Source organism: Onychomys torridus, chromosome 10, assembly GCF_903995425.1.
Source record: "Onychomys torridus chromosome 10, mOncTor1.1, whole genome shotgun sequence".
NCBI lineage: Eukaryota > Metazoa > Chordata > Mammalia > Rodentia > Cricetidae > Onychomys > Onychomys torridus.
The window spans coordinates 79,904,903-79,931,789 of record NC_050452.1 but is presented as its reverse complement, the minus strand read 5'-3'; the positions used below and the strand labels follow the sequence as shown (position 1 = coordinate 79,931,789).

The 26,887-nt window shown below is 43.8% G+C and overlaps 1 protein-coding gene across 2 annotated transcripts in view; it reads right to left on the bottom strand.

Moving 5' to 3' along the window:
- The window catches only part of Rasgef1b (RasGEF domain family member 1B), a 34,695-nt gene extending 8,465 nt beyond the window's left edge, over window positions 1–26,230 (bottom strand). The window contains exons 1-10 of one of the 2 annotated variants that reach the window (XM_036201453.1): window positions 26,038–26,230; window positions 14,323–14,505; window positions 12,592–12,714; window positions 12,005–12,142; window positions 6,249–6,464; window positions 5,726–5,800; window positions 4,027–4,122; window positions 3,820–3,922; window positions 1,709–1,788; window positions 1,197–1,292 (exon numbers count right to left, since the gene is read on the bottom strand). In XM_036201453.1, the coding sequence (XP_036057346.1) occupies window positions 1,197–1,292; window positions 1,709–1,788; window positions 3,820–3,922; window positions 4,027–4,122; window positions 5,726–5,800; window positions 6,249–6,464; window positions 12,005–12,142; window positions 12,592–12,672 (885 nt within the window). In that variant the 5' untranslated portion in view covers window positions 12,673–12,714; window positions 14,323–14,505; window positions 26,038–26,230. The remainder of the gene's footprint in view (window positions 1–1,196; window positions 1,293–1,708; window positions 1,789–3,819; window positions 3,923–4,026; window positions 4,123–5,725; window positions 5,801–6,248; window positions 6,465–12,004; window positions 12,143–12,591; window positions 12,715–14,322; window positions 14,506–26,037) is intronic. The other variant, XM_036201454.1, reaches the window with a different exon arrangement.
- Window positions 26,231–26,887: the final 657 nt, after the last annotated feature.

Sequence of the window (26,887 nt, the reverse complement as noted above, 5' to 3'; positions counted from 1 at the left end):
ACACACACACACACACACACACACACACACACACACACACACACACACCACCTCCACTGAGGGCCATGTGGTGAGCCTGCTGTCCACCACAGGAAGATGTCTCATGGTCCCATATCCCGGAATCCTTCACTTCAGGATATTGGGGCCCTCCCACACATTTGCTCATCCTCAGAAACTCAACCCACTCCACATTCGCTCTTTTCAGCAAAATATAAAACCTAACAAACTAAACTCTCAGGCAACTGGGAGTTTCCTCATTTAAAAGTCAAAATTAATACATTTACAGTGTTTTTCAGACATCATCAGAGCTGGCATTTCAGTTGAGATGAAAGAAGTGACACGTGTTTAAAAGGAGTTTTTTTGAAGCCTGATGATTCTGTGGGGATGTGACTTAGAAGCCAGGGACTGTTTTAATCCTGTTTTCCCAAACTGGTTGGGAACAATGCTTAACATGGGGACAGAATTCAAACAGATGTAGCCGCCACTAAGAAATCAGCATTAGCTGTTTATCATAACTGGACATTTACTTCTCAAACTGCATGACAGACAATCTGCCCTTCCTCTGTGAGAAACAGACAGAAATTGGGCCAACGGGACCCTCAGAATCCAGAACTCCATAGATCCAGGGTGACGCTAATGAGTAGGGGACAGAGGACAGGATCATTCATTTCTCAGAAATTGCTCCTGTATTTTTCATGCCACCTATATATCCAATTAGTAACAGCGGGCCCTAATGCTATAGCAACTAACCTACTTTCTGAGAATAAATGACTTAACTGCGGGAGGTAAGCTAATTCTTTTGAAAGAAAAGGTTACATTAAGTGAGCCACTTTATGCAGAATTTAAATGTCTTTTCCCCATTAAACCAAATTACTCTCTAATGCTATTAGTTACCTTACCATGTGACTTAATTTACTGCCTGAAATACAACTACAACATACTACAGAACACATCGAACATATAATAATGCAAGTAATATAGTAATGTACTAGACTCCTATGTCAAGTCACCTCTCTTTGTCCAGAGCCTGACTTTGCTCTGTGTTCCCCTTCCTTGTGTGCCAAGGCATAAGGAAGTGTATAACTGCACTTCTCTTAGATCTGAGCTGGTAAAAACAGCCCCAGGAAGTAGTTTACACAATGTCAGTGTAAAACATGGTAAGTCTATAAGAAGTGATATCACTTTTCACAGCATGCCTTCTCCCTGCTACTGTGAGCAGTTAGGGACCTTTGCGCTGCCGCTTGGAGAGCTGTTCTGTAGTTATAGAAATTGCTTGAAGGGTCCATCTGATGCTGTAGAAAGACAATATTATTAACCACTATTTCTCTACTGTAGACGTTTACAAGTTCATGCCTTTAACTATAAATTCAAATTCATTAGAAGTATGATTTATCCATCTCTCTCTCTCTCTCTCTCTCTCTCTCTCTCTCTCTCTCTCTCTCTCTCTTTCACACACACCCACACACACACACACACACACACACACACACACTCAGAGTTATACGGGAAGGACTGTTCAGGCTAACCAAATTTTCTCACAGTGGTGAATATTCTAAGGCCAGGAGGATACTGTACAGAAGTACATAAGGCAAACTGAAACTCATAATCCTCCTGCCTCATCCTGAATGCTGAGATCACAGGCATGCTCTCTCCATTCAACTCTAAAATATCACTTTCGCATACCTCAAGAATGTCAAACTTCACATACCTCAAGAATGTCAAACTTCGCCGTCTTCACTTTGGCCCAAGTTTTTTTTAGTCTCGAGACCGGGCTCATGTTCATACCAGCTTCCCATTTAAAATGCACATGCAAAGAAGAAAATCAAAATAGAGATGTAAGAAGTGATTCTTGCTTGGACTCCTAAGAAGTGTATGTTACTAAGCATCAATAACTGAGTTCTGCAACTATTAGTAACAGCCGGGAGTTTTACAGCATTTCCCTGCGAACTTCCTCAGTTCAGAGGCAACATAGCTGTGAACAGGGCTGAGCACATCTCTTGGGAAAAACACTAAACATTTTAGGGTATGCATGCCATATGTGGGGCCATGGCACTGCCAGGCTGTATCACATGAGCAGCCATGGGAAGTACGTAAACAAATGGCCGGGGCTACAATCCATCAACACTTATAGGTGCTGGAGTTTATGCTTCGTTTGGTTTTAGTTTGCTGAGGCAGGGCCTCATGTGGCTCAGAATGGCTGCACTTGGCTTTGGAGTCAAGACTCAAATTTCAGACCCTCCTCCTTCATCTCCTACGTGTTAGGATGAAAGGCAGAAGACTCCATAGCTGACTAGATACTGAAGTTTGGAATTATTATATTCATATAATATAATGTAATTATATATTATTATATTCACCTTAGAAATTCTTTTTTGTTCATTTTTCTCAATCACTTCAAAATATTAGATCTCTAGTTAGCTCATTGGTCATTAAATAAACAAAACAAGACAGTGGGTGACTGGGCCAGAGGTTGTCATTTGATGACCTGTTTCCTATTAACTAACAAGCCATCCATGCTTCGCGTATCTTCTCACATGCCCACTAGACATTGCTCCAAGAATAAGCTAAGTTCCAGGGTTGTGGAATTTTTCCAATGCCATCTGCCTGCCCCAGGAGCAGATACCATACTGATGCGACTCCATAGGCCATACTCATCCCAACATGACACAGTGCCTCCCCCTCGTGAGAACCTACAAATTACAGCATTTTCCACTGTAGTGGAAAAGGGGTCCACATGGACCTAAATGAGTACACATATCCATCATCATATTGACACCAATATTTCCATATTTAATACCTAGAAGAGATTTCTTGTTGAGGAAAAACACAGACACATACACAGATCTTAAATGTACAATCAGATGAATGTGATAGGTGTACAAGGTCATATATCTCCACTCCAATCGAGGTATGACAGGACATTGTATCATCCATAAAGCTTGCTTGGATCCACCTCTGGTCAGTTTTCCTCACCCCACCCTCCAGAGAATTCACAGCAATGGTCAAGGGTCACCTGTTGTCAGACACTCATTGGCTTTGTCTGTTCTAGAACTTTACATGAGTGGACTCACATTGCACATACTTTTTCTGCCTGGCCTGGTAAAGGTTCAGCACAATGATTGTGAAATTTATCCAGGTTCTGTTTCATGATTCATCTTTGTTACTCAAGAGCATTTATTGTCTGAGTATACCACAGTTTCTTCAGTCATTTACTTGCAGATGGGCATTTGGGGCTCTTTTCAAGCTAGGGCTATTAGGAATCAAGTTTCATTTATAATTCTAGCACAAACCAGGTGGTGGTGGCGCACGCCTTTAATCCCAGCACTCAGGAGGCAGAGGCAGGCGGATCTTTGTGAGTTCGAGGAAAGGCGCAAAGCTACACAGAGAAACCCCGTCACGAAAGAAACCAAAAAAAAAAAAAAAAAAAGTAATCTTTCTGGAGCTGTCCTCACTGTTTGTTCGTTTGTTTGTTTTGCTTTCCCAGACTGGGATTAAAGGTGTGAGCCACCACTGCCCGGCTCACTCATTAGCTTTTACAGATGGATATTTAACTGAGGATAAATGAACTAAAGGTAGTCAATGAATTCAAGCTTACTAAGGAAAGAGGATACATACTGGCACCAATTTGGCTCCACCAAGCATTCTGTATGCTCTGAATAAACTCCAGATTTAAAAGAATAAAGTTTTCATGAAAGAATTTTCTTTTTTTTCTTTTTTTTTTTTTAGTTTTTTTGAGACAGGGTTTCTCTAGAAAGAAAGATTTTCAGTGGATACATTTTGCAAGCCCCATAAAACTAGTGTCTTTACAAAAATACTCACAGATTATTGCCATCAGGGAATTGAAGTTCCCAATGTTGAAACACTCTCGAGCCACATCAATGAAATATTCAATCATTCTCGCTCTATGCTTCTTCTTCACGGGCTGTAAGGAAAATAAAAATGAGCAGGCAGGAACCCAGCACATGGGCCCCACAGAGAGAAAGTAAGCAGGAAAAACAGACTTGAGAAAAAAATGAATTGTCTCACCATGCAGATTTCTGTTGCAACCAGGTAGCTTAGACGATTAAACCATTCTACATAAGCTTCTAAATTTCTCGTTTTCTTCCGTTCGCTGTAGCAAGTCTTCGGAGAAAGCAACGTGGACAGGTGAGGTCTGTGAACAAACGCGGATGCACTTACAAAAGCATCCATCCCTCCCTCCCAAGAATCTACGTTACTCTGGGTGGCCATGTGCCCTCAGACGCTCCGAAGAAGGATTTGTTGGTCAGTTCTACGTCAACTTGTCACAAGCTAGAAACATGTGGGAAGGAAGTCCTTGTGGGGATACGGTGGCCTGTCAGCAAGTTTGTGGAAGACTGTCTTGACTGTAATGGATGGAGGAAAGCCAGCCCACTGAGGGCTGCACTGTTTTCTCCAGGCAGTGGGGGCAAACAGCATAAGGGCGGAAGCTGACTGGTAGCATAGCAAAGCAAGAGAGTAAGCAAACAGCCCTGCTGCACCTAACTTCTCTCTACTCCTTTTTTTTCCCTTTAAAGGTAAAACGTTTATGTTTGAGGAACTTCTTGCTGTTCATTTTTCAGAGAAAGCAACAAAAGAAAGCAAAAATGTTACCCTCCCTTCATTCTAGGAATACATAAGGGCATAAAATCTCCCCGTAAATCGTGGCATGTTTCTCTCTACTCTTGACTGTGAGGTGTGACTAGTTGCTTGGATTCCAACCTTGATTTCCCCTCAATGGTGTTCTGGAATCTGGAACTGTGAGCCAATTAAGCCCTTTCTCCCCTAGGTCACTTATTGTCTGGATATTAAATCACAGCAACAGGGATGTATCTAGAACAGGGCTATATGCTCAAACAGGTTGCAAATGCCAATTGCTATCAACTCAGCAGGGAGAGGCTGAGTGCAGGGGCTAGGAACCCTCTCTAACATTCAGATGGGAACAAAACGTCGGAGCACCATTTACCCAAAGATAAATGGAAATCTACACCATCACTCTCTTGAGCAGGGTGAATGACACACTGTTCAAAAGCAGAAGTTAATCTTATCTTGGAGTTCAAGGCCAAGCTGGAAGAGATGCATCTCTTTCCTTCCTTTCAGAAGACACAAACAAAAAAGTCCACTAGTCTCCTTTTAAAAACATAGTCTTCACTTCCTATGCTGAGAAAAACCAGTCTAAGGCCGGAAACAGCTGTTGCCTTGTCTCCCAGAGAGACTTCATCAGTAGACAAAGTGGCCACAGATGATAGTCTAACAATTCAAAATGCTGCTACAAGTCACCCTAGAAGGAAAAAAAATTGTGCACATGTTTATGAATTGTACAGTGCAGGTCCAGTACCATGTTCTTTATGTGTGTGCTCTGCCATGATACTGCCATGAGGGATTCACTTGCAGCAAGGGACCAGGCCTATTAGAGCTTTGCTGTGCAAGCTGGATGTACATCCTGTCTCCCCTGCCCCTGCTGCTGCTGCTGCTGAATCAAGAGCAGACCATTCTCTTTGACTTTCTTTCTGGCTTAATCTGCTAAAACCATTATGCTTTTATCGTCTACCTTCATCACCACAAACACTTGTATCTCACCAGGAAGGGCTTATTAAATTCCCCCGTAAGGAGGAAGTGATGGGGTAAGACTATTGTACAGGCACTTAGAGACCCAGCCCAAGAAAACTACAGTGAATCACACACAGCTAATGAAAAACACCAAAACAAACAACTTGATCCTGATTACCTTATCATTATCCAGAGGGTCCTTCTGCACAAATGCCTGAACAAATTCTTCTGGACCAATGTAATTGAGTCTCTCCTGAAACAAAAGCCAATAATATTAAAGAAAATGAGAAGAAACAGATGGTCACTTCCCCCTATTAATGTTGGCGGCATCCCCAAATTTCTGAAAGCAGATTATAAAATAAGCTTTTTAGCCCTAAATACTTTCTTCATCTTCAAGATGTGAAAGGAGGCAATGTTTCATAAGATAGTTGAAAATGAACAGTTATAGGAAAATAATTAAAGGCAGAAGATAAAGAAGGTCATAAACTCTGCTTTTCCCCATCTTGTTTAATATGTGTTTACGAGTAAATTCCCGGGATATCAGAAACATCCATATTCAAATGCCTAAACAAAACACGATTCAGCTGTTTTGTGGATTGTTTCCCTTTTGAGTTATTCTGACCTTTATCAGCAAACAGTCCCGTTGCCAAAGCAAACTAATCTGTGGCCCTGAAGGGCAAAGACGATAGGGCCTTCCTTACCAGCTCAATGTGAGTCAGCTGCTGGGCCAACGTGTAAGGGTCGCTGCAGACAGTCATGATATCCCGCTGTATGGACTGTGGCTTGGTCTTCAGGACTGTGAGCCGGTCTGTGGCTGTGGAGCTGAGTTTCGCCAGGACTTCCTCATACTGGCTCAGGGCTGCGAGTTTTCGGATGAGACACTGCATCATCTGCTGGACATTCTTCCGGTATGTCTGCTAGGAAGAAAGTGAAGGATGACATTCTTGTGCTGCACATTCTTTCCCGGCATTCTGCAACCTGAGACGCCCTGTCTTCAAATGCTTGAGCTCTATTGGCTTAAAGGAGACCCAGACACGGCAAGGGTTTAAAAACCTAGGTTGATTAGATTATTCTCGTAGGATGCTTTTGAAAATATAATTCTAGCTGGGCCTTGAAAACACCTCAGAAATGTAAGCTTAGCTATGGAGGTGATCCAGTGTAATGGATACTACACACAATGAGGTGTTCTCTAGTGAGACTGGACCTGTTTCCTTCTGCTAGGCTAAACCACATGGATCTCAAAGCAGGTCATCCCATGTTTTTAAAGCCACCAGCATGGCCTCTCCATTCCTACTATTTCCAGCCTCATTCTAAGTACATGGAAGCCACGGGACAAGAATGCATGACTTTCCACTTCCCCGCCCATGCACCTTCCTGATTTGCACATCCTACAGTGGGACTGGGTATTCATTTTTTTGTTATCTGACCTATTCTTGACTCATGTCCATTTTTTCCCCATTCATGAGTTGATATCGATGTTCACAGCCTCTCTGTCACAGGGCAGCTGTCACCACAATGCTACTATCAGTGCCACCTTGTTCATGATCTCATCAGGCTATGCTACACTTGTCAAGTTGATTTCAAAGTATTTTCTGTATCATAGGCAAGGATCAACTCCTTGCCTTTTAAAACACTTAAGGCAAGAAATGACTTCCCAGTCAATCCATCCATCATCTATCCATCCATCCCTACCCCTCCCTCTATCCCTCCTTTGGGTATATTTATTTGATATGGCGTTACTCTTACCTCCCTTTTCTAACCCCAAACCATTAACAGCAACTATCCTTTTAGGTAAGTTATGATGCTCATGTTAGCAAGAGGAATGCGGGCTGACTCAATGCCACCTGGGCACTTAAGCTAACAGTCCCAGAGAGTCTACTGATGCAGCCATGCCCGTGCTTATGCCCCAGTGGCTTTTTAAAAGGTGCCCAATACCATCTGCCAAGATTAGCAATTGAAAATTGTAAATCTAAAAAGTATAAAAATTACCTTTTTTTCTAATTTGGCTTGGAGTATGTTTAAACACACACACACACACACACACACACACACACAGTAAGTAGAGTGTGAGGATTGGGAGTTTAAAGTCATCCTCAGCTCTGTAGTGTGTTTGGGACTAGTCTGAGATACATAAGAACTAGTCCCCCACCCACCCCACCACCAAAACCACTCACCTTTAAACAACCTATCTCCCATCTAGGCCTAAAGTTGGAAGTTGGGATCACTCAAAGACAATGTGTCTTTCTTTGGTACCCAAACCAGTCAAGGCTAAGAAATGTGCTACTTCAACCCACCCCAACCTCACCTTCTTTAGGAAGACTGAGACACACTAAAACTAACTTGTGTTTACTTCAGTCATCTGTACCAAGTGTCTTTACACCTGCCTGCATGAGTGTTCCCACTACTACTTAAAATTATAGAGATAGTTCCCAATATATTACTCTTCTTGAGACACTTCAGCTACATCATGTACCATCTGGAGTAGAAAACACATGTTATAAGGGTGCATTTTTACAGTCACTAAAAGCAGTTTACAAGAGTATCCCACAACTGTCATTACTAAAATATGAAGCACAGTATGGTGTGGGTAAGGGACATATTGGCCAAATTTTTGTAAGAAGAATCCAAACATTTCTAAATAAACACTTAATTTTCTAAACCCACTGTTCCTATGGGTGTGGGTACCCATATATAAATACATGCACACCAGAGACATTCTGGGGAGATACACACAAAACTGACAACACTTGGCGATGTTCAGAGAAATCAGATTGGTATTTTTACTTTGTGTGAATACTCAGAACAGATTCCTACACTACTTGATTTATTGCAAATAAAGTGAGAGCCCACTCAGGGGCATTTCTTGGACACCACATGTATGAGACGTTTATAAGAAAGTTCTTTTATAACTTGAAAAAGCAAAAACTCATCTTTGTAATGTCCATTACTTGACATCCCTCCTGAGTTATTTCTACACCTCACACTTCACCTCTTTCCTTCTCAGGGTCCCTAACACAAGAGACTTTTGGTAGCAACAATGGCCACTTTTCTTCAGGTTACCACCTGAAGGTGCCCAGCGAAGAGGCAGTGGGCACAAGAATGGCTGAGTAGGGATAGACTGCAGCCTGGGTCCCACAGAGAGGATTCCAACTGAGCAGGGGTGAGTCTGACTGAGCAGGGGTGAAGCATGGTCTGGGCAGCACACTGTAAATGCACCTAACGTGATTCAGACAGGCAGCAATGGATAGGAAGCAGAGCTCACCTTGAAGTCCAGGTGAAAGATTTGTGTTCTCCACTAAACAATATTATTTTCAAGAAGGGGTGGAGGAGCTGTAGGTCACTAGTGAGCAAAAGCAATAACAAGACACAATGCAAGAAAGTAGACGCCAGGGCACATTGCAATTGGTGTGTGGAGAGAGATGGTGGAGGAAGGGGGTCCTGGGACCCTTTTCAACGTCTCCCGCTTTCATCTGATTCCATTTGAGAAATCAGGTTCTGTGTAGTTAAGCATGCTTCTTCCCTGAGTCATGAATTGCTAAATATGTACTTATTCTTTTTTATAACTCCAGTTGCCAGAGACAGTCATTACCTGGCAAATAAAGGCAGAAGTTCTTATTATAGAGACCAGCCCCGTAAGGAAGAGAACATTGCATTCTACCCACTCCAGTCATTTGTCATGAAATTCAATCATTAGTTGCATTTCATGTCTCTTCCAGGCAAGGCCTAAGAAACCTCTTCATTTGGGGCAAATCCCCAGGGGAGAAGCACATTAAGCCAAATTATGTGGAACTGTCCTAGCAGATTCTAAAGAGCCTGACTAAATTATATACAGGGCACACCTGGATTCGCCGAGTGCCAAAAAACTTCCCTAAAGTCAGAGGCAAGAAGCAACAGGCCCCAGTTCAAACCCAGGCTTCTTCCACTGGGAGGAATAATGTTTCCCCATTCTCGTACATGACTCCTTTGTCCATGTGTTCGTTTCTTCTTTCATTCACTCATCTGTTGAAATATTCTGAGAACCAATTACAAGCCAGGCGTTCAGACAGGAGTTAAAGGCACCGTGGTGAACAAAGTGAGCATAACCTAAAGTCCAACGGGACAACAAACAAGTACAGACCCCAGAGTCCTACAAAACAAAAGGAAAAGGCATAAGAGCCAAGAATGGAGGGGCGGGGCTGTGACTGGAGTTGTGGAAGGTCTCTCTGAGCAGAGAGATTTAAACATGGGATCGGAAGGAGGCTGCCAAGACAATAAATGCATCACGGGCCTCTACCACATTATCACAAGGCAGTTAGTGCCATGATTCATGGACACGGGAAGAGAGCTAGGAATTTAGTGGACTAGCCATAGCACACTCAACTCAAGCAACTGTAATGTTTGGGCCCAATTCCTAAATTCTGGATACAAGTAGCCAAAAAAAGGCAGCTTCCCGTGAAGCCCTGGCCAGTCAAGGCAGGCACAGCCTCCACTTAGCGGAGTTCAGCATATTCCTAGGTAAATCTTGTTTCCCTAGTAATACTTTCTCCTGCCATACCATCCTCAAGGCCAGCGGACCTTTCCTTGGTGCCAAAGAATAGGGTATTAACACAAGAGTGCCAACAAGAAGTCAAAGTCAGAAGGGAAGACCCTTTCCTCCGGTCAGCCAATTTCTGAAGGCTTGACCTTGTTTCTGCAGACCAGATCTCAACTTGCAAACAAACAGAAAGGACCCACACCATCTTTGATTTCCATAATAAGAAAGACCAAAAGCCATCAATATGGCATTTCCAAATCACTGCATTTTATCTTAAAAACAAAACAAGACAAAAGCAATCGAGTGTACCTTTCAGAAAGAAACAAGTTACGATTTCTAATTTCTATGTCTAAAAGCAACAGCAAACAATTAGCTGGCAGTATCAGTAGCTCTGTGTAACTGAACTGAAAAGAAAAATGGACTGTGACTCAGGTTCTCGCCTTCATACAAGAAACAGCCCGAGAACGGCTCTCATCTCATGGCCAGTTTATCTCAAAGCAAAGCCACTGCACCAGCACTGACCCTGCAAGTGGCCAGCAGCAGTCATCCATAAGAGAATGCTTACAGCAAGGGTGCACTATTGGCCTTTTGCCTCTGTGGGTGTTCACTCACAGCAGAAAGAACCTAAGACAGGCAAACGGACAAGACCGTCCAGTCACAGCAGCAGGACGTCCCACCTGATATCACAAAGCAACAATGAAAGGGTTAACGCCTGAGCTGAATGCCACACAAGACAGCTACGTGCAGAGATCTTAAGAGCTGGGTTTTCCCAATTTCACTGATCTCAGGGTAGGAAAACAGCAGCATGAACATCCACATAAATCAGGACAGGTGTCTTGAACTTTGTCTCTGCAGCACAGAGCTCAGAGAACCGCTCCTCCGGGGAGCTGCCATGGAGGGGGCAGCATGTCAACGCACAGGACATCCCTGCACTCCCAGGTACTTTGGCGGCCTTCCTCGAGGTGACAGTTCCCAGACACTTACCTGTCACACGGAAACTACAAACATATCCAGCAAGCCTCAATACACGAAGTTAGCCCTCAAGGCCTGCTTCAAATAATCTGTTGAAGCTGGTTAGCACTTGCTATCAAAAGCTCAGTTGACGGAAGTGGATGACCTAAGAGACTTATTTTGAGTCTCCACTTGCTCTAGGTCCTAGCCTTGAATCGACTTCTGGCACCAGAATCCTTGGACTGTTTCCTTCATGCCAACCCCCAACCCCACACATTCCCGCCCAAAGAATTACCTGTGTTAATTACACAACTTCATGCTCTCCCTTTTATCAAGGCGTGTTCACTGCAAACACTATAAAAGAGAAGTTAAGCCGCCTCCGCGAAACCCCTCCTAAGTAGGGTTTCGTCATCACATGCCTTATGCATACCAGGCCAATGTTCTACCAGCCCCGAATTTCTAAGTTTTCCATCAAATATTCGGAATCATTAGTTTGCTTTTTTTCCCCCTGAAAATTATATAACCAACTATCTTACCCTTTTATGTGGAACGAACCAACCACAGCAGTTCTTTCCAGCTGCACTCACTCTCAACACTGGCCTATGTGCTTTTCCCTTGCATGGTCCGGACTGTCTATTTCTACTTCAGAGTTATTAATATGCTATTTAGTGGTATCTACTGTACGTGTAGGCAGACACACAGAGAGCTGGGTCCCACCTTTGTAGAAGACAGACTGAGGTGAAATAAAATAAAATGCACCTGGCAGCACGAATTCACACGAACCCAGCTGGAAATAACAACATAAAACTCCAGACCACGCTCATCTGAAGTGGGATGAAATGATCCTTTCTCATAAGACACACCGAAAAGGCCAATACATGCTGTGTAGAGGGCACAACTAAAAGGCAGTGCTGATCTAGGTCAGTGCAGCCCTGCTCCCCACCCAGGCCCCTCTGGAAACTCCACCCGCTTTTGTAAATTCCCGGGACCAACCTCCTGGCCACTGGCCACCCTGTGCGCCAGCTCATTTAAGTTTCTCATCATCCTCTCCTCCCGGAAGTCGTAAGGAAATGTTTCTGTCCACTCCGTCAAGAGTTGGAGAATTTTAGGTGCAATTTTTCTCATCTGGTTCTAGGGAGAAAAAGAAGTCTGCATCAAATATATGGCACCAGCATGGTCTGCTTTAAATAAATAACCAAGTAAGCATGTCACTGGCTAACTGCTGGTGCTGCACATTCTCTGGGGCCAAAGCCACCTCCATATCAATGCCAACTGCAGTTAACAACAGCAGGGCAGAGGGTTCCTCTGTGACTTTTACACTGCTCGTTGGTTTGCTGCATTTTATTGTTGCAGGGCTGGGGATCTGAGCTGGGGCCTTACACCTAGGAGGTAAGCATGCCACCACTGAAACACTGCTGCAGCCCTAAGCACAATCTTTACACCATTCCCAATTCCATATGCATGGCCATCATCAGCCTGGGGCTAGGCTAGGGTCATTTATGGAAATCGTCATCACAAAATCTAGGCCAGAGTTAGCAGATCTAATTAAAAAGAAAAATAAAACTCAAATGTCACATTACCTTCTCGCCATCCCCTTCGCTCAGTTGCTGGTGCTCCACACACAAGTGGCAGACTTTGGCCATTAGCTCGTAAGGATGCATGAATAAGCGAGAACTAAGCAGGAAGGTGAATATGTATGTTCTCTGCAGCAAAAGAAAAAGAAGTCATCATCCTTTCAACCTCTCAGAATTCATGTTGTCCCTGAATATTATAACCTTCTCATACATCGAAGTTAAGAGGCTGCAGCTTCCGGTAAATGCCTGCTCGTAAAACAGCATTAGGTAATCCCCTTCATCTTACCTTATCTTTTCCCTTAAAACACACTAAAAATAACAGGATAAACTTGACTCCTGGAATGATCCGGAGGATATTTCCTTATCTGTCTTTGGGGAGCCAGGACATACTCATTTTCCAATGTAATCAAGAAGAATGAAATTCAGTCCAGAGAAGCAAGACTGGCTTCCATGTGTTGCCCACACTGAATAAGGTTAGGTGTCCATGTAACTATTGTAACCAATAACAAACACACAACTAAAAAACAAAACCCACCTACCCTGCCCACATTCAGAAGAACTGTCCAGTGTGCCCCGTGTAGTGCACAGTGTTTGTGTCACAACTCAGCTAACCTACTGGCTTGCTCAGGACTACGAGACTTGATAAAGCACAACATGGCATCACAGACTATTCTTTAACCACGTTGTCCCCCAAGGAGCCAGTAAGGAAGCAGTGCTTATTTGTTGTTCTAACAGTTTCAGGCTCTCGGTGAAAAGGGATTCCATGGGTTGTTTGCTTCTCCCAAGCCTCCTTAGGCACCTTTAGTGGTTCATAAACACTTACTGTACTGAACAAGGGATTCCTTTTACTTTTGATAGCAAGTTTTCCCTGTGTGGGAACATACTTGAAAATACTATGCAATGAATCACATGGAGATAACTCAGTAAGGAACATGAGGGTGAATGACCACTGGCGCGCACACACACTCTCCTTTGCACGACAAGGTTATTATTGTCGTTATAAAAACTACTAAATGTTTAGGTCTCTAGGTATTTCCATGAACTCACCATCAACAAACAGCTGCCCATTAAACCCAACCTTCTTGTCCTTCTAAATTCAGCTCAAGAGACACAAGAGGGGAGGGGAGCTCACTTGACCCAGGAGGGAAAGCTGGTTTGACGGCTGCTACTGAGAAGAGCCAATGGGTAAATGGGGTGCTGGGTTTCCATCGTCCACCCGCCTCTGGGAACAATGAAGACTGAGCTAATGTACAGCAGCTTTCCTGGTGCCGTCAGTACAAATGTAGGCTAGCAAGAGACGGCAAAAGTGAAGCCACCACCACCCGATGTCCAATCCATTCATCAGTGCATCCGTGTGTAACTTATCTCTCCATGTACTTTCCACAGTTACATTAATTCCACATGACAGGCGCACCCAATGCTCTTTCTAATTCCGTTTTCATTTATGGAATGAGGAATAGGCATGGATCAAGTCTACAAATCTCTCTTCATTTAGACTGCCTCAAAAGTGGTGGACAGACAACCTAAAAAGAATCAGATGTGGAGACTTGGCCACAATCTGACCCATCCCCAGGCTCAATTTGGTCTCAGAACTTTCGATGATTACTGTGTAATTCTTCTTGGAAAAAAATTCTTGGCAACCAATGTAATTCCACAGCAAGAATAGTATCCCTGCATAGTATAGTGCAATTTCTAATCTGTACCAAAAATGGGTTTCAGAGGAACATCAATACCTACATCTGGATAGTAATCCACATTGGGTACTAGGTGCTGGATAAGAGCCTCCAGAGATCCAGAAAGGAGGTTATTGTCATGGTAACAGAAGCCTCCACAGCTGTCCTCTGCAGACTGGTAGAGATTTCAGTTGTAACCACTGCTGTCAAACATGGCTGAAAAGGGAGGTGTCTGAGGCATACTTTCCTAAAAGGAATAAAAAACAAGAAAACACAGTCATCAGTGACCTGTGACATGAAAAGTAAGATTTCATCAGTAATTCCTATAATAGTGGAAGGCAGGCAACTTAAGAAAATCGCTATGACACACCCACAGAACTAGGAGGAGCCAAAGAGCTCTGAGTTCACATGTACACATACTTTCAATCAAATGTTACCAAATGCTTAGTAGTCTGGACTTAATCTACACGGCGTCATTTTCACACACACACTCCTTTACAGCCACTTGTGAGCAGCTGGAGAGAAGCCTGGTTCCAGTTGCTGGACCTCATTGAGTCAAGGATTTTCAAGTCAAGATGACACTGGGCTGAATTAGATAAAAACCCGAAGAGACTATGACAGGCACTGGGCATGTGGAAGATCACCAAGCTTGTAATTTTCAGGAGACCCGGAATGAAAGTGCATGGTGTGTGTCTTTGCCTGTGAGTGTCTAACGTGTGTTTATGTTTGCCCATGTCAAGTGATGGAATGCTGGCTCCCCAGCATGTTATTTGCCCTTTGCTCTCTCCTCAAATCTCAGGTTCAAGATACTGTGTGTCCTGTGTGCAAAGCCTCCGTCTCAGACAACAGGCAGGCTGAGAAGGCACTTTATACAGGAACAGTATGTGCTGCCTCAGCCTCGATAAGTTGCTCTTGCCCACCTGTACGTTTTATCACTCATGAAGCCCCTGTCAGATGGTGCTCAGTGCAGGCCAAAGGCCATTCTGTTATTAGTTGGACTCCTGGGGACCTAGTGCAGGGTTCTGAGAGCAGACTCAGATATCTGGCTGTGTGTCTGGACAATGGAGGCATTTCAGGACTGGTGGAGTCTGGGGATTCGGAGCTGAGGGAAAGCCACACCTATGCCCAGGACTGACAGGGAGCAGCTTGTGGAGATTGCAGGAGGACACAACCTAGGTGAATCCTTCTTTTCAAGATGCTGAAAGGTATCTGCACCTAAATGAGGGGGTAGGATGGGGGAGGGGCTAAGAGCCTCATAACAAGGTGGTGTGCATGGCTTGGGTTGGTGGTGCCCAGGGATAGGGTGTTAAAACAAAAATCTATAATGCCAACGTGGCAAATAAAAAAACAGCATTTAGGAAGAAAGACTATCAAGAAAGATATAGAGATATAAAAGTGCTAGACATGGTGGTGCATGCCTTTGATCTGAGCATTCTGGAGGTAGAGGCAAGCAGATCTCTGTGAGTTCAATGCCAGCCTGGTCTATATAGTGAGTTCCAGGACATCTGGGGATATGTAGAGAAACCTTGTCTCAAAAAGAAAGTAAAACATAGAGAAAAATAGCTTCATGTTTTAACCTCTATCCAACCAAAAACCAGTACAAGGAGAGAATTTCTAAAAGTTCCATAAAAAAAAAAAAACAAAACACCGCAAATAGGAAGAAAGTTAGTTATCCTTGGGAACCACTCGCCCCAGAGGTATCAGGGTTGTGCTTCAGTTAGGTAGGACATGGTCCTAACAGCCAAAGGTCACAGACTAGACCGTCAAGTCATCTAGTGGATGGTTAAACAATCAGGACAACCACTCAGATGATGAGACCTGACTTACAGAAACTGTAGGTAAATTAAAACAAAACAAAGAACTCTCAGTGTAATTGCCTCATATGACAGACAGGAGTGAATTTCTTTCCTCTTCAAATTGCCACTTCTCATGAACATAATTCAGGTATAATTCACTTGTTACAAATCGTTGGTCCCTGAGGAGACAAACAGAGGAGCAACCCTTGTTCTCAGAACCTGGGACCGACCTCACACTCAGAGGCAGGGCCTGAGACGCCAGCCTCACCTATGCTACTTCTCATGCCCGAAGGAACCTTATCTGGATTTGGTTGTTGGTATCTTAGAACAGCTTCCAACGGCGGCAGCCACCCAGCACCCTTCACACACAAGATAAAGAATAAGACTCTGAGAGATGGGAAGCTTTTCTACCCAGAACCCTGAGTTTTCCTTGACATTGCTACTCAGTTATAACTGAACCCAATCTACTCAAGTGTCTTTGGGAGATGGCCGGCCAGGACTTGAGAACTCCAGAAAATCAAAAAATGATAAATGTCCAAAAGGGCCACAGAAACTGTTTGAAAAGGTAGAAACCAGATTTCATTTCAAACTACAATCAACAGTAGGTCAAGAGGACCAAGGATGGCCCAGAGGCTGTGGGGGCTGGAACTCAGTGGTAAAGTTTATCCTGAGTGATTAGGACTGACTGTAAGAGGCCATATAATAAGCCATGTGCCCTCACGGTCAAATCCAAACCCCTTTCTATAAATGTGAGACTTGGGGCTCAGGAAGGTGAACTGGGGTGACCAGGCTAACATAACACAGCCATGTGACTGCAGGACAAAGTGGGTCTCTGAGGAATCTTGGCTTATTAGCAGTAAAGAGCTTACTGGATAGTTCCAGATCACCCCAGTCCCCTTTCAAGGGCTCATCCCCAAAGCTATCAGTATTTGTAATTCTTATTTACTCTCCTGTAAAGTAGATAAAAACTTGGATTCCACCCCCACCCGCTACCCCCTAAATTCAGACTCAGTTCTGGAGAGATGGTTTAGCAAAGAACATTCACTGTTCTTATAGTTCATGGCACCCACATGGTGGCTCACAAAAGGCTCTAACTCCAATTAGAAGGAACCCCAAAACCTACTTCTGACCCCTGCAGACCCTGCATGCATGTGCTGTACATACACTCATGCAGGCTCACACCCATACACATAAATAAAAATCTTAAAAAATAATTCAAACTCATTTAAATAGCACTGGATAGTTTCGAAGTTTAGAAAGTGACTTGCTCCACGTCCCAGGGACATCTCCCACCTGTCACTTCAGCTTTCTTCCCCTTGACCCAAACCCTGAATGACATACACAGACGTTCATCTGCATTGATGGCCTGTCTGTTTGGCCAAGTTCTTCTTAGAACATCATTTTTAGAGTTGTGGCCAAAGCTTTTAGGGATCATATCAGCTCTCTCTGACCACAACATCAGCACTCAAAAAAATGTTCCCCAAAGGCTTCTAGAAAATACTGTAAGACGAGATGGCAACCTAGCCGAGGTGAGTTAATCAGTACTGTAGCTTAGTATACCTAAACCATCAACTGAACAAAAGAGTGGGTCCCTGGCCATTATTCGCCTTCAAGTCCGTCCAAAGGCCTGTCGCTACCATAGCAACAGTCAACGGCTGAGACTCAATCACGACAAGAGGCCTACATGCAATGGGGACATTTCCTCTTTCTTGCCTTGTGCTCAGAACCAGACCTCCGACATCTACAAGCCCTGTTCTCTTCATGACTTTCTCTTCCTCTCACTGTGGTCTCAGACGCTGGAAAAGCCGTCCACATTCCACAGGCTTCATTTCCCCGAATTCCTCATTAAGCTGTCTCTGGAGAGACACACATGCTAGGCTCTGAGAACCTCCCTCACTGGCTTCTCGTGCCCTAAGTTTACTGACTACAGAGGACTTTCTGGGTTACCACCTGGTAATTCTTGTAATTCTCCTTCACGTCCATTTGTGGTAGATGTCTTTTTTTTTTTTGTCTCCCCCCCCCCCCCCGCCATGCCTGAGAAACAAAGACTACACGCTTGGGATTACATATAAAGTAACAGGCAGAGGACAGCTTCGAACCCAGGTCTCCAGATCCCAGGTACAAACTTTATTATGTCACTTACATTACATTGAAAATAGTCTTTGGACTTCTAATATTTAACTATAAAAAGAAAATCCCAACATTTTGCCTCAAATTGTATGCTATTAGAACAATTTATATGTATTACATATTCTGCATAGATTCTTATTCATAAGATATATTAAAACCATGAATTACTCTTACAAAAAAATACTGTCAACTGTAGTAGTTAAGCTACTGACTTGATAATCAACACACAGTTCCATCTAGACAGAAAGTTCAGAGATTCTAATATTCGCTTTAGGAAGCATACTTTCTTTACAACTGGGAGGCATGTGTACCTGAATAAAGAGTTTTCATTGAAAGTTGTTTCAAGCAGCATATGAAATAACACAGCATTGTACAGTAGATAGCTCAATCCTTACCTAGGGCTCAATGAAATACAGAGGTGTTATCTTTACAGATTACCAGCAAAAGAAAAATTTAATGAGCCAAATAATAATAGAAAAATTTATTATCTATACATAGTGTCCATCACTCATTTCAGACAAGCTCTAGCTAGCAGCCAATTCAGAAGTTTTCTGACAGTCTAACTGCCTATGTAGTAGTAGATAAACACAAAGCCAGCAGAATGGCACATAATGTACTATTTGGAAACTTCATTTTAAATACCTAAGAAGTTAAGCCACAGCAATTCAGTTTCTCTCAAGCATTCCCTGTGTGTGACCCACGTCTTTAGCTAGGGTTTGTTCAACAGCACTCACATTCCACATCAAGACCTTGCACTCTAGGAGCTTCAGTTCTGGAGCTGAAAAGTGAGGCCCAGATGACGAAATAAGATTGTAAACTGTTAAGAAAATAAACTCAATATCCAAAGTACTAGACACAAGAATCAGAGACTTATCGATTCCTGGCCTCCACTATCTCCAGGAACTACTTGCCAACGAATCCTCAAGAGAGATCTGGGCAAGAAGAAGCTGCTCTTAGCCTCTGGCTCCCATTTGCCTTTCTACCTCACTGGCGTTCTGATGCCTTCACTGCACAGTTCTCATGACTAGGTTCTGGCACTAGGGTTCATGTGCTTTGAACTGACACCTTCCCACACTTTCTAAAACCAGCCCCTCCACTGTTCACCCTTTTTCTTTTATGCAAAAATCTGTCCTGTCCAGTATACCTATAAATGGGGACCTGCTAACTAAACACCCTGTTTAGGAAATAGAGACTAATTCAAAATTAGAATGTATGACAGCAGTCAATTAAATTATGGCTTGATTTATACCTAACAAACATAAAAAGAATTAATTCCCTTGAAAAGGAGATTTGTATGAGATACATGAAAAACCCGTTAACTATTCAAACCACTACTTAAAATACACTGCAGGCTGGAAAGTAATTCTCACCTTAGGAAGTTTCATTTCTAAGTTGGTTGCTTGAAATTCAAGATACATTCTAGTCAACTAATAGGACAGATCTTTTCAAAGAAATTTCATACCTCTCTGCACACATAAATACACTGGCATGTCTGCATCTACATTACTGGAGCTCCTGTCTAGTACATGGTGCTGGCCTAGCACAGAACCTAGATGTCTTATGTCTACTCCAAAGCAAGAGAGTAGGGTGGATCTACAGAGAACCCTCCTCCAAGACATTTAGGACTAGCTCCTTATAAATCAAGTGTGTGTGTGTGTGTGTGTGTGTGTGTGTGTGTGTGTGTGTAGCAGCTGCAGTAGTAGTAGTACCAATTCAACTGAATTAAAGAGAACACAAGAATGACAAATCTTAAGGGTAGAGTTCCTGAAATAGGCTTCCTGCCCGCAATGGGGCATCACTCTGGGTAGAAGGTATAGTAAAACAACAGGAAATAGATTTTCATTTTATTAAATAATAAACTAGAATAAAGGGAAAAATTTCCTTTCTGATCATCCAAATTAGCTCACAGGCTATAAATGATGCTGGAAAAGTTTCTAGTAGGAACAAGATACCCCCAACCCAGGCAGAGAAGACAAACATTCCTTCTTAAAATGGACTTGGTAAAGTCACTAGACAGACATCTTACAGGGGCTGCTAATTTGGGCACCCACATAGATCATGTTCTTCCAAAGACCCTGAAGAAGTTCAGCCTGATATTGATCCCAAATCAAGAGAGCAGGCTGTGGGTGATTTACAGGATGAATAGATCTGAAAGGCATGCCTGATGGTTTCAGGCCAACCAAAGCGCCAGATGAAAAGCTGCCTTGCCCTGAACAGCAGATTGTGTCTGAATTAGCAACTGCTTTTGCAGTGTTGTTTATGAGGAAGCAGGTGTACTGGAGAGGAGGTGGTTTCAGGTGATAACTCAAACTGGGAAAGAAGTTGGGGCATGGCTGGGCATGGAGCTCCATCAAAAGCCACCCCTTACTTCTGTGGCAGACACTCTGTAAATCTTCACTAGAACAGCACGTCAGCGTCTCCTTCAGTCTCAAAAGAAGATAAAAATGTGCAGGCCAGAGAAAAACACTTTCCAGTCTGTGTCACACAGGGCTGGGGTGTGGTGTTTATAAACCCAAAAGCTCTACACTGATGACAGTGTTTTAGCATCAGTATAAACGCTAGACAAGTGTCCCGACTTAAAGGGGGGTGGGTAGGCAAAGATCTCCTTATCTCGGCTGAACCTTGAAAGTGTGTTTGTTTAGTGGGAAGAGATTTCATTTAATACCTGGAATTTGACCTTTCTCAATTCCTGTCTAGATTCCAAAGGAACTTTGCCCTTTAGGATACGCACATCTGACCACTCCTTCTTTTCTCAGTTGATGCTGCAGACACTGGGTAAAAGTTCCTAACATCCTTCTAGCTAATGTCCTAGACTGACAGCTTCCTCTCTGTGACACCAGACTTGGGAATGCAGACTGACTGAAGGCCCAGGTGGATGTGGATCTGAGCCAGGTGAAATGTCAAAGGTGCAGCCTCTGACGCTATCTAATGCGTGGCTTATTTTAAGCTTGGAAATGTCCAGATGCTTATCTTCTCATTTCTTTCCTTAGACTGAGAAGCCCTTTTAGCAGAGACCCCAGAGAGCATCTGAGAAACCTGGGATGCTGCACCTCTAACCGTCTTTAGAAAAGAGACGCTGTGTTAATAAAATACGCAGCTGAGAGGAGAAAGTCTGAGTACATGTAAGTGACTCCACAATGTACAGTTTTTAGAATCAAATCTAAATGCTCAGCAGGTTTCCTAGTTAAGGGAGAAAAAGGATTACTTATAAAAAAAATTATTGTGTATGTGGGCATAGTACCTGAGGAGGCCAGAAGAGGGCATCAGACACCCTGGAACTGGAGTTATAGGTGCCTGTGAACCAACATGGGTGCTGGGAACCAAATCTATCTCCCTCTGCAAAGAAATGGTCATGTTTCCTGATTGAAACCTCACACACACATACAAACAAATCAGTTTACACTTTGCTTTATCAGCTCTATGCTAACTAGAATTTTTTTTTTTTTACTAATCCCTAATGGTGAAGGAAAAGAATTCTGACTCAACTAGTTACAATTTTCTGTTGGAAGAAAAACACAGATTAGATTTGTGATCTTTGTCATGGGATGGTGGTAGCAATGTATTAAAGCACAAAGTGATTTTGGTACATGGCGACTCCAAATAGGCCTGGAGTGTCACTGAAAACCTTCCGTGTGTGTGTGTGTGTGTGTGTGTGTGTGTGTGTGTGTGTGTGTGTGTGTGTGTGTAGGAAGGGAAGCCAGACCATGCTGACATTCTTCATTTATTTAAAAGCCTTTAGCATCCACAGCATCCTTGCAATTCTCCATCTTAGCAGTAGGTGGCGCCTGGTTCCCTGTCTTTGACAGCACTAGTGCTGGTTTAGAAAAACAAGAGAAGGGCAGCTGCAGTACTGGGGGAAATGTGAAAATCTTAGCATATTATTGAACTCCAGGAAGGGGCACTGCCCATGCTGTACAAGACAGACATCAACTAGCTGACAGTGACCAGCAGCTCTATTTTCTCATGTCTCAGATGCCCATCTGTGATGAGAATCAAGTATTTCACAGTCTTAGAATAATAAAACTCATTGCCCAAATCATCACTACATAATCAAGTGTTGTCACAAGGGCTGGACTCCTAAAAGATTCGCCTCTCCTTCACTGTCTGGTAGCCACCACTGGCCACACTGACTGAAGGGCACTGGATACTGGCCAGTGGGCTGGAGAGGCTCGATGGGACAGCTCTTGCAGAGCATGCACAAGGCCCTGGGTTTCACCCCCAGAACCACAAGACAAGGGACAGAAAGACATAGAGGGGGTGAGGGGAAGGCAGACAACTAAGTTTGTAATTTTGTTGTTTGAGCATCTACATGTGACTCGAAGCTTCCATAGTAAACAGCACAGAGATACTGAGACTGTAAAAGATAGATGATAGATCTGCAGCTAAACCATGAAATATCACAGAGAAACAACTTTTATTAGAATATTTTACTTTTCTGAGTCCAATTCATTTCAATAGGAAAATGGCTTGATACTTAGTGGGGCATTTGTAAAAAGCCACGATTATTTTTTTCTTTGAATTTTATTATACAACATGGGAACTGAAATAATTTCATTTTGGGGGGCTGTGTCCTTAGAAAACTATAGTTTTTTTTTTCCCTTTCGATTTTTTGCCTTTTAGATAAATTGAAAAAGGCTAATGGTCTATAAAGTGTTTTCCTTTTTACAGGACTAAATTTTTTTGTATCCAATTTTCACATCAGGGTTCCCTAACACAATTTAAATCAATTGGATCATTTCTGGGTATATATTTACCTTAAGAGAAAAATAAATAAATAATAAACCTAGGAAAACAGATTAGTAAAAGAGGCACTGACATTTGGTTGACAAGAATGATGAGTTAATAAGCCAAGAATAATTTTCTGGCCTGACTTTATTGATAATTAGTAATCTTTAATATTCTCACAATGAAGAAGTAAAGGAAAAGGCAATTCAAGAAAATAGTAAATTTCTATATAAATTCACCAAAGAGCACACATGACTTGTCCCTTTTCATTCCCATATGCTCAGAAACACCTGAACATCTAACAAGCCATCTCCATCCTGGCGTGGACCACTCTAACACGGATAGATGTGGAACACTGTATCAAAATAAACCAGCTGTGACAGAGATACAAAGGCACCATAAACCATCTCCTCTGACTGCCCATGTCCACTTCACAGACATCAGAGCTACAGAAAGAAGGAATGGGTCTTGTTAGGGCTCCCCATCTGCCCAAACCCAAGTCTTCTCATTTCCAGGCATTTTAGAATACGCAACGCCTGCACAGATCTAATTTTTTTTGTAGGTTTAACTGATAGACCAGTAAAAAGATGGACAGCTGTATACAGTATGTTATACAGTTCTGGAAAAATGAAAGGGAGACAAATAATTCTTAAATTAACTACAAAACCCCTCAAATCCTCAACAGCACAATTAGCCAATTGTGAGAATTGACGAAATCTTCTGAAAACTTTCTCATTTATTTTCTAATTATTTGTGCCATCAGAACTAAGATTCTTTTCCATCCTTGCTTGGGATTCCTGATTCTTCTCCCAGGCAAGGCCTAGAACCTTTCCTTTCCTATCTTCTTTCCAAGTGTTCTCCTTGGAGGTCATCCAAATGTTGCAAGTTCAATCCCAGGTAGCCTTTAGAGGCTGAGCAGGCTGGTCCCATGGTTTTCTGTACAATACTGAGGACCCCACCTAGTCTGCATAGGTCTTCCTGGCCCACACCTTCCTCTCTGTTTTCTTACCTATTCTCTTTCCTTCAGATGAGAGGTATTTAAGTGGTTCAACCTGGCCTATTGTACTCTCTTAAACAGTGAGGTTAATGTTAGATTATAAGAATGAGATGTAAATAACAATATAAGGAATGTTATGATAAACAATGAACACTTAGCAATACTGAGTTATATATACTTAAAATAGATTAGATTTGACGCTAAGCTTAGGAACAAGACAATGCAGATACATTCTGATGATTCTCTTTTCCACCAGGCAGGTCCAAAGCGTGGTATAGCACAGACACAATGTACAGTATGGCACATGATATGGAGCAAAGCGGAAATAAATTCTCAGAACTGAACATGCCCCAAGTCCAAGGCCTGGCACCTCTCGGAAAACAAAGGGTTGACTGACAAGGAAGAGACTTGCTCACCAGAGGCTGATGTTATCTATGGTACTTGCCAGCAAATCTGCTTGAAAGGGTTAAAGCAGCCCTGTTTGTGAACACTGACTTCTGTCCAAAGTGCCCTGGGTCCTCAGTGACTCAAACATGGCTCCCTGCCCCAAATAAAACTGGCATTAATGGATAACAGTATTTATCTGGCTGTCATTTTTCTTCTCTACATCCTCAACAGCCAAAAATTTGCATTTCTTTAAAAAAAAAATCAGTTCTCCTTGTGCTCTGAATGCCACATTGCCAGCTATTTCCTCCCAAATCTTCACGTCAGGTACACACTGTCTTCGCTTTTAAACCTCCTTGTTTAATCCTCTTTGCAAAGGCTGACCACCCTGGTCACAACTATGCACAGATTAAGGCACGGTCATCACATGCCACTTTCCAGCTACTGTGCTCATGAGGAAAGAATACTTATTCACCCATCTGAGTCTGACGGTGCCAGACATCAGCCAAGAAGAGCTCCGATACCCTGATACCAAGACTCTTCCCCCTTTATCCTCCTGGCTCAAGACCCTTCCTCCCAGTGAGACATCATCAGGGCTAAATATAGATCTACGCACACAAGCAGTTCCTGACCATTGTCACATGGCGCTGTTGACGAAGGACTCCTTGGAAACGCTTCACCCAAACATACATACACAAGTATGAGTGCATATTTATTCATATGCACCAGAACCCCGCGAATTCATCTGCAAAGTGGTACATGTACATTCACAAGAGAAAACTGCAGCCTAGATGCTCTCCTGGAGCTATTTACCATCTCTTTCTCCCCACACTGTCAGTGGGCTTAGCCACGGTGCTTTGCCTGAACTGCACCAATTTGGATGGGGTAAGGTGACAAACAACAATCAAATCGCACGCACACACACACACACACACACACACACACACACACACACACGGAGGCGCGCACACCTCGGTTTCCCATTTGCCCTTTTCTCTTGTACATCCCTGAAGTTGTTTCCAGGGCTCTCCACTCCAATAAAAAGGAGCCTACCTCATGCTGTCAGCCCACGAAGCTTCCAGGTACCCCAAGCCATGTTAGTATCGCTCGGGCTGAAGTCCAAAGGCAACTCACCTGAGTCCAAAAACAAAACAAAACAAAACAAAACCCAGGCTACTTGTTCAAGTTTGCATAAAAGCCAGAGAAACCCAAGACTTGTGTTTCCCAGTCTGTTCCTAAGAGTCAGATTATATTAGATTATAAAGAATCTGCAACAAAAATAAATAGCCAGTACACTCACAAACACCCTAGGAAACTAGCCCAAAAAGTATATAAAAAGTATATGGACACAACCTAGGTGCATAGGAAGCTTAGAAGGAAAGCAAAAAGGATGAACGCGATTCCAAATCAGTCAAGCCCTCAAGATCTAACAAGATCTCCAAATAGAAGGCCTGGATGGGCACTGAGGCGAGGCACAGTACTGTGTCCACAGATTCCCGGGTCCCCGGAGCTCAGCCCCGCACCTGTTGGGACCCCAGCAGCCCCCCACACGAGCGGGCGCGGGAACTCCTAAATCCCCGGGCTCCGCCAGCGCTCGCAAGCTGGAGACCTCGAGCCACGCCGGGGCGCACTAGGCAGCTGGCTGGGTCCTGGAGCAGCATCCACGCAGCCCCGGGGCTCCGTGCAGCGGGCTCGCTCCATCCCGGCTCCCTCCATCCCGCCGCGGGGACCCCGGAGCACCACCTACCCGCACACGGCCCGGGCCTCCGCCTCCTGGCTGCTGTACGGCGGTGCCCCCAAAGGCGAAAGCAAGACCAGGAAAGACCGAAGGCAGGAAGAAAGGAAAAAACCCGCCGATCCAGTCGGGGTCCTTGTTTATACTGAAACTCCAGCCGCAGCCGCGCACACCCCCTTGCTCCTGAGTGCCCGCCTCCTGCCGCCGCCGGCCATGCCCCGCCTCTGGCCACGCCCATCCGCGCTGGCCAATCGCCGCGCCGCTCTCCGCCCACGCCGCCCTGCGGCGGGCGCTCGGGGACTTGCCAGGCCCCGCGGGCTGGGACTCCCGTGACGCCGCGGCCCTGCCGCCCACGCGGCCGCGGAGGCTGGCTTGCTGGCGCAGCGGGTCTCAGCAGCCCGGGCTGTGCCCACTCCGGCCTGTGTTTCCTCCTTGGTGCCGCTGCCCGCGGCTGTTTGTGCAGTCATGTGTCCCCGAGTGTGTGTATTCATTTGCCTGTGTGCTCTACCTGTAAATACCGGCTCGACTCGTTGTACAGTATCTATTATCATAATTATGAACTGAAGGTTACTGTCTGTGTAACTTTCGGAGGAGATCCAAGAGGAACCACCAAGCACTTGCTGACTGCTAGGCATTGTGAAAACAAAACAAAACAAAAAAAAAAAAAAAAAAAAAAAAAAAAAACGCTGGGGGCACACTGGTGGCCACAACCTGCTGGTCCCAGACCTCTGAAGCTTAATGGCTACTTAGAGGGGAAAACGCTAAGTAAACTGCCAGTCACTGGGGACGTAAAATTACATATGTCAAGAACTTTCACGAAGGAAAGGAATCTACTCTTAACATGTGAGGCTAGTCCTCATTG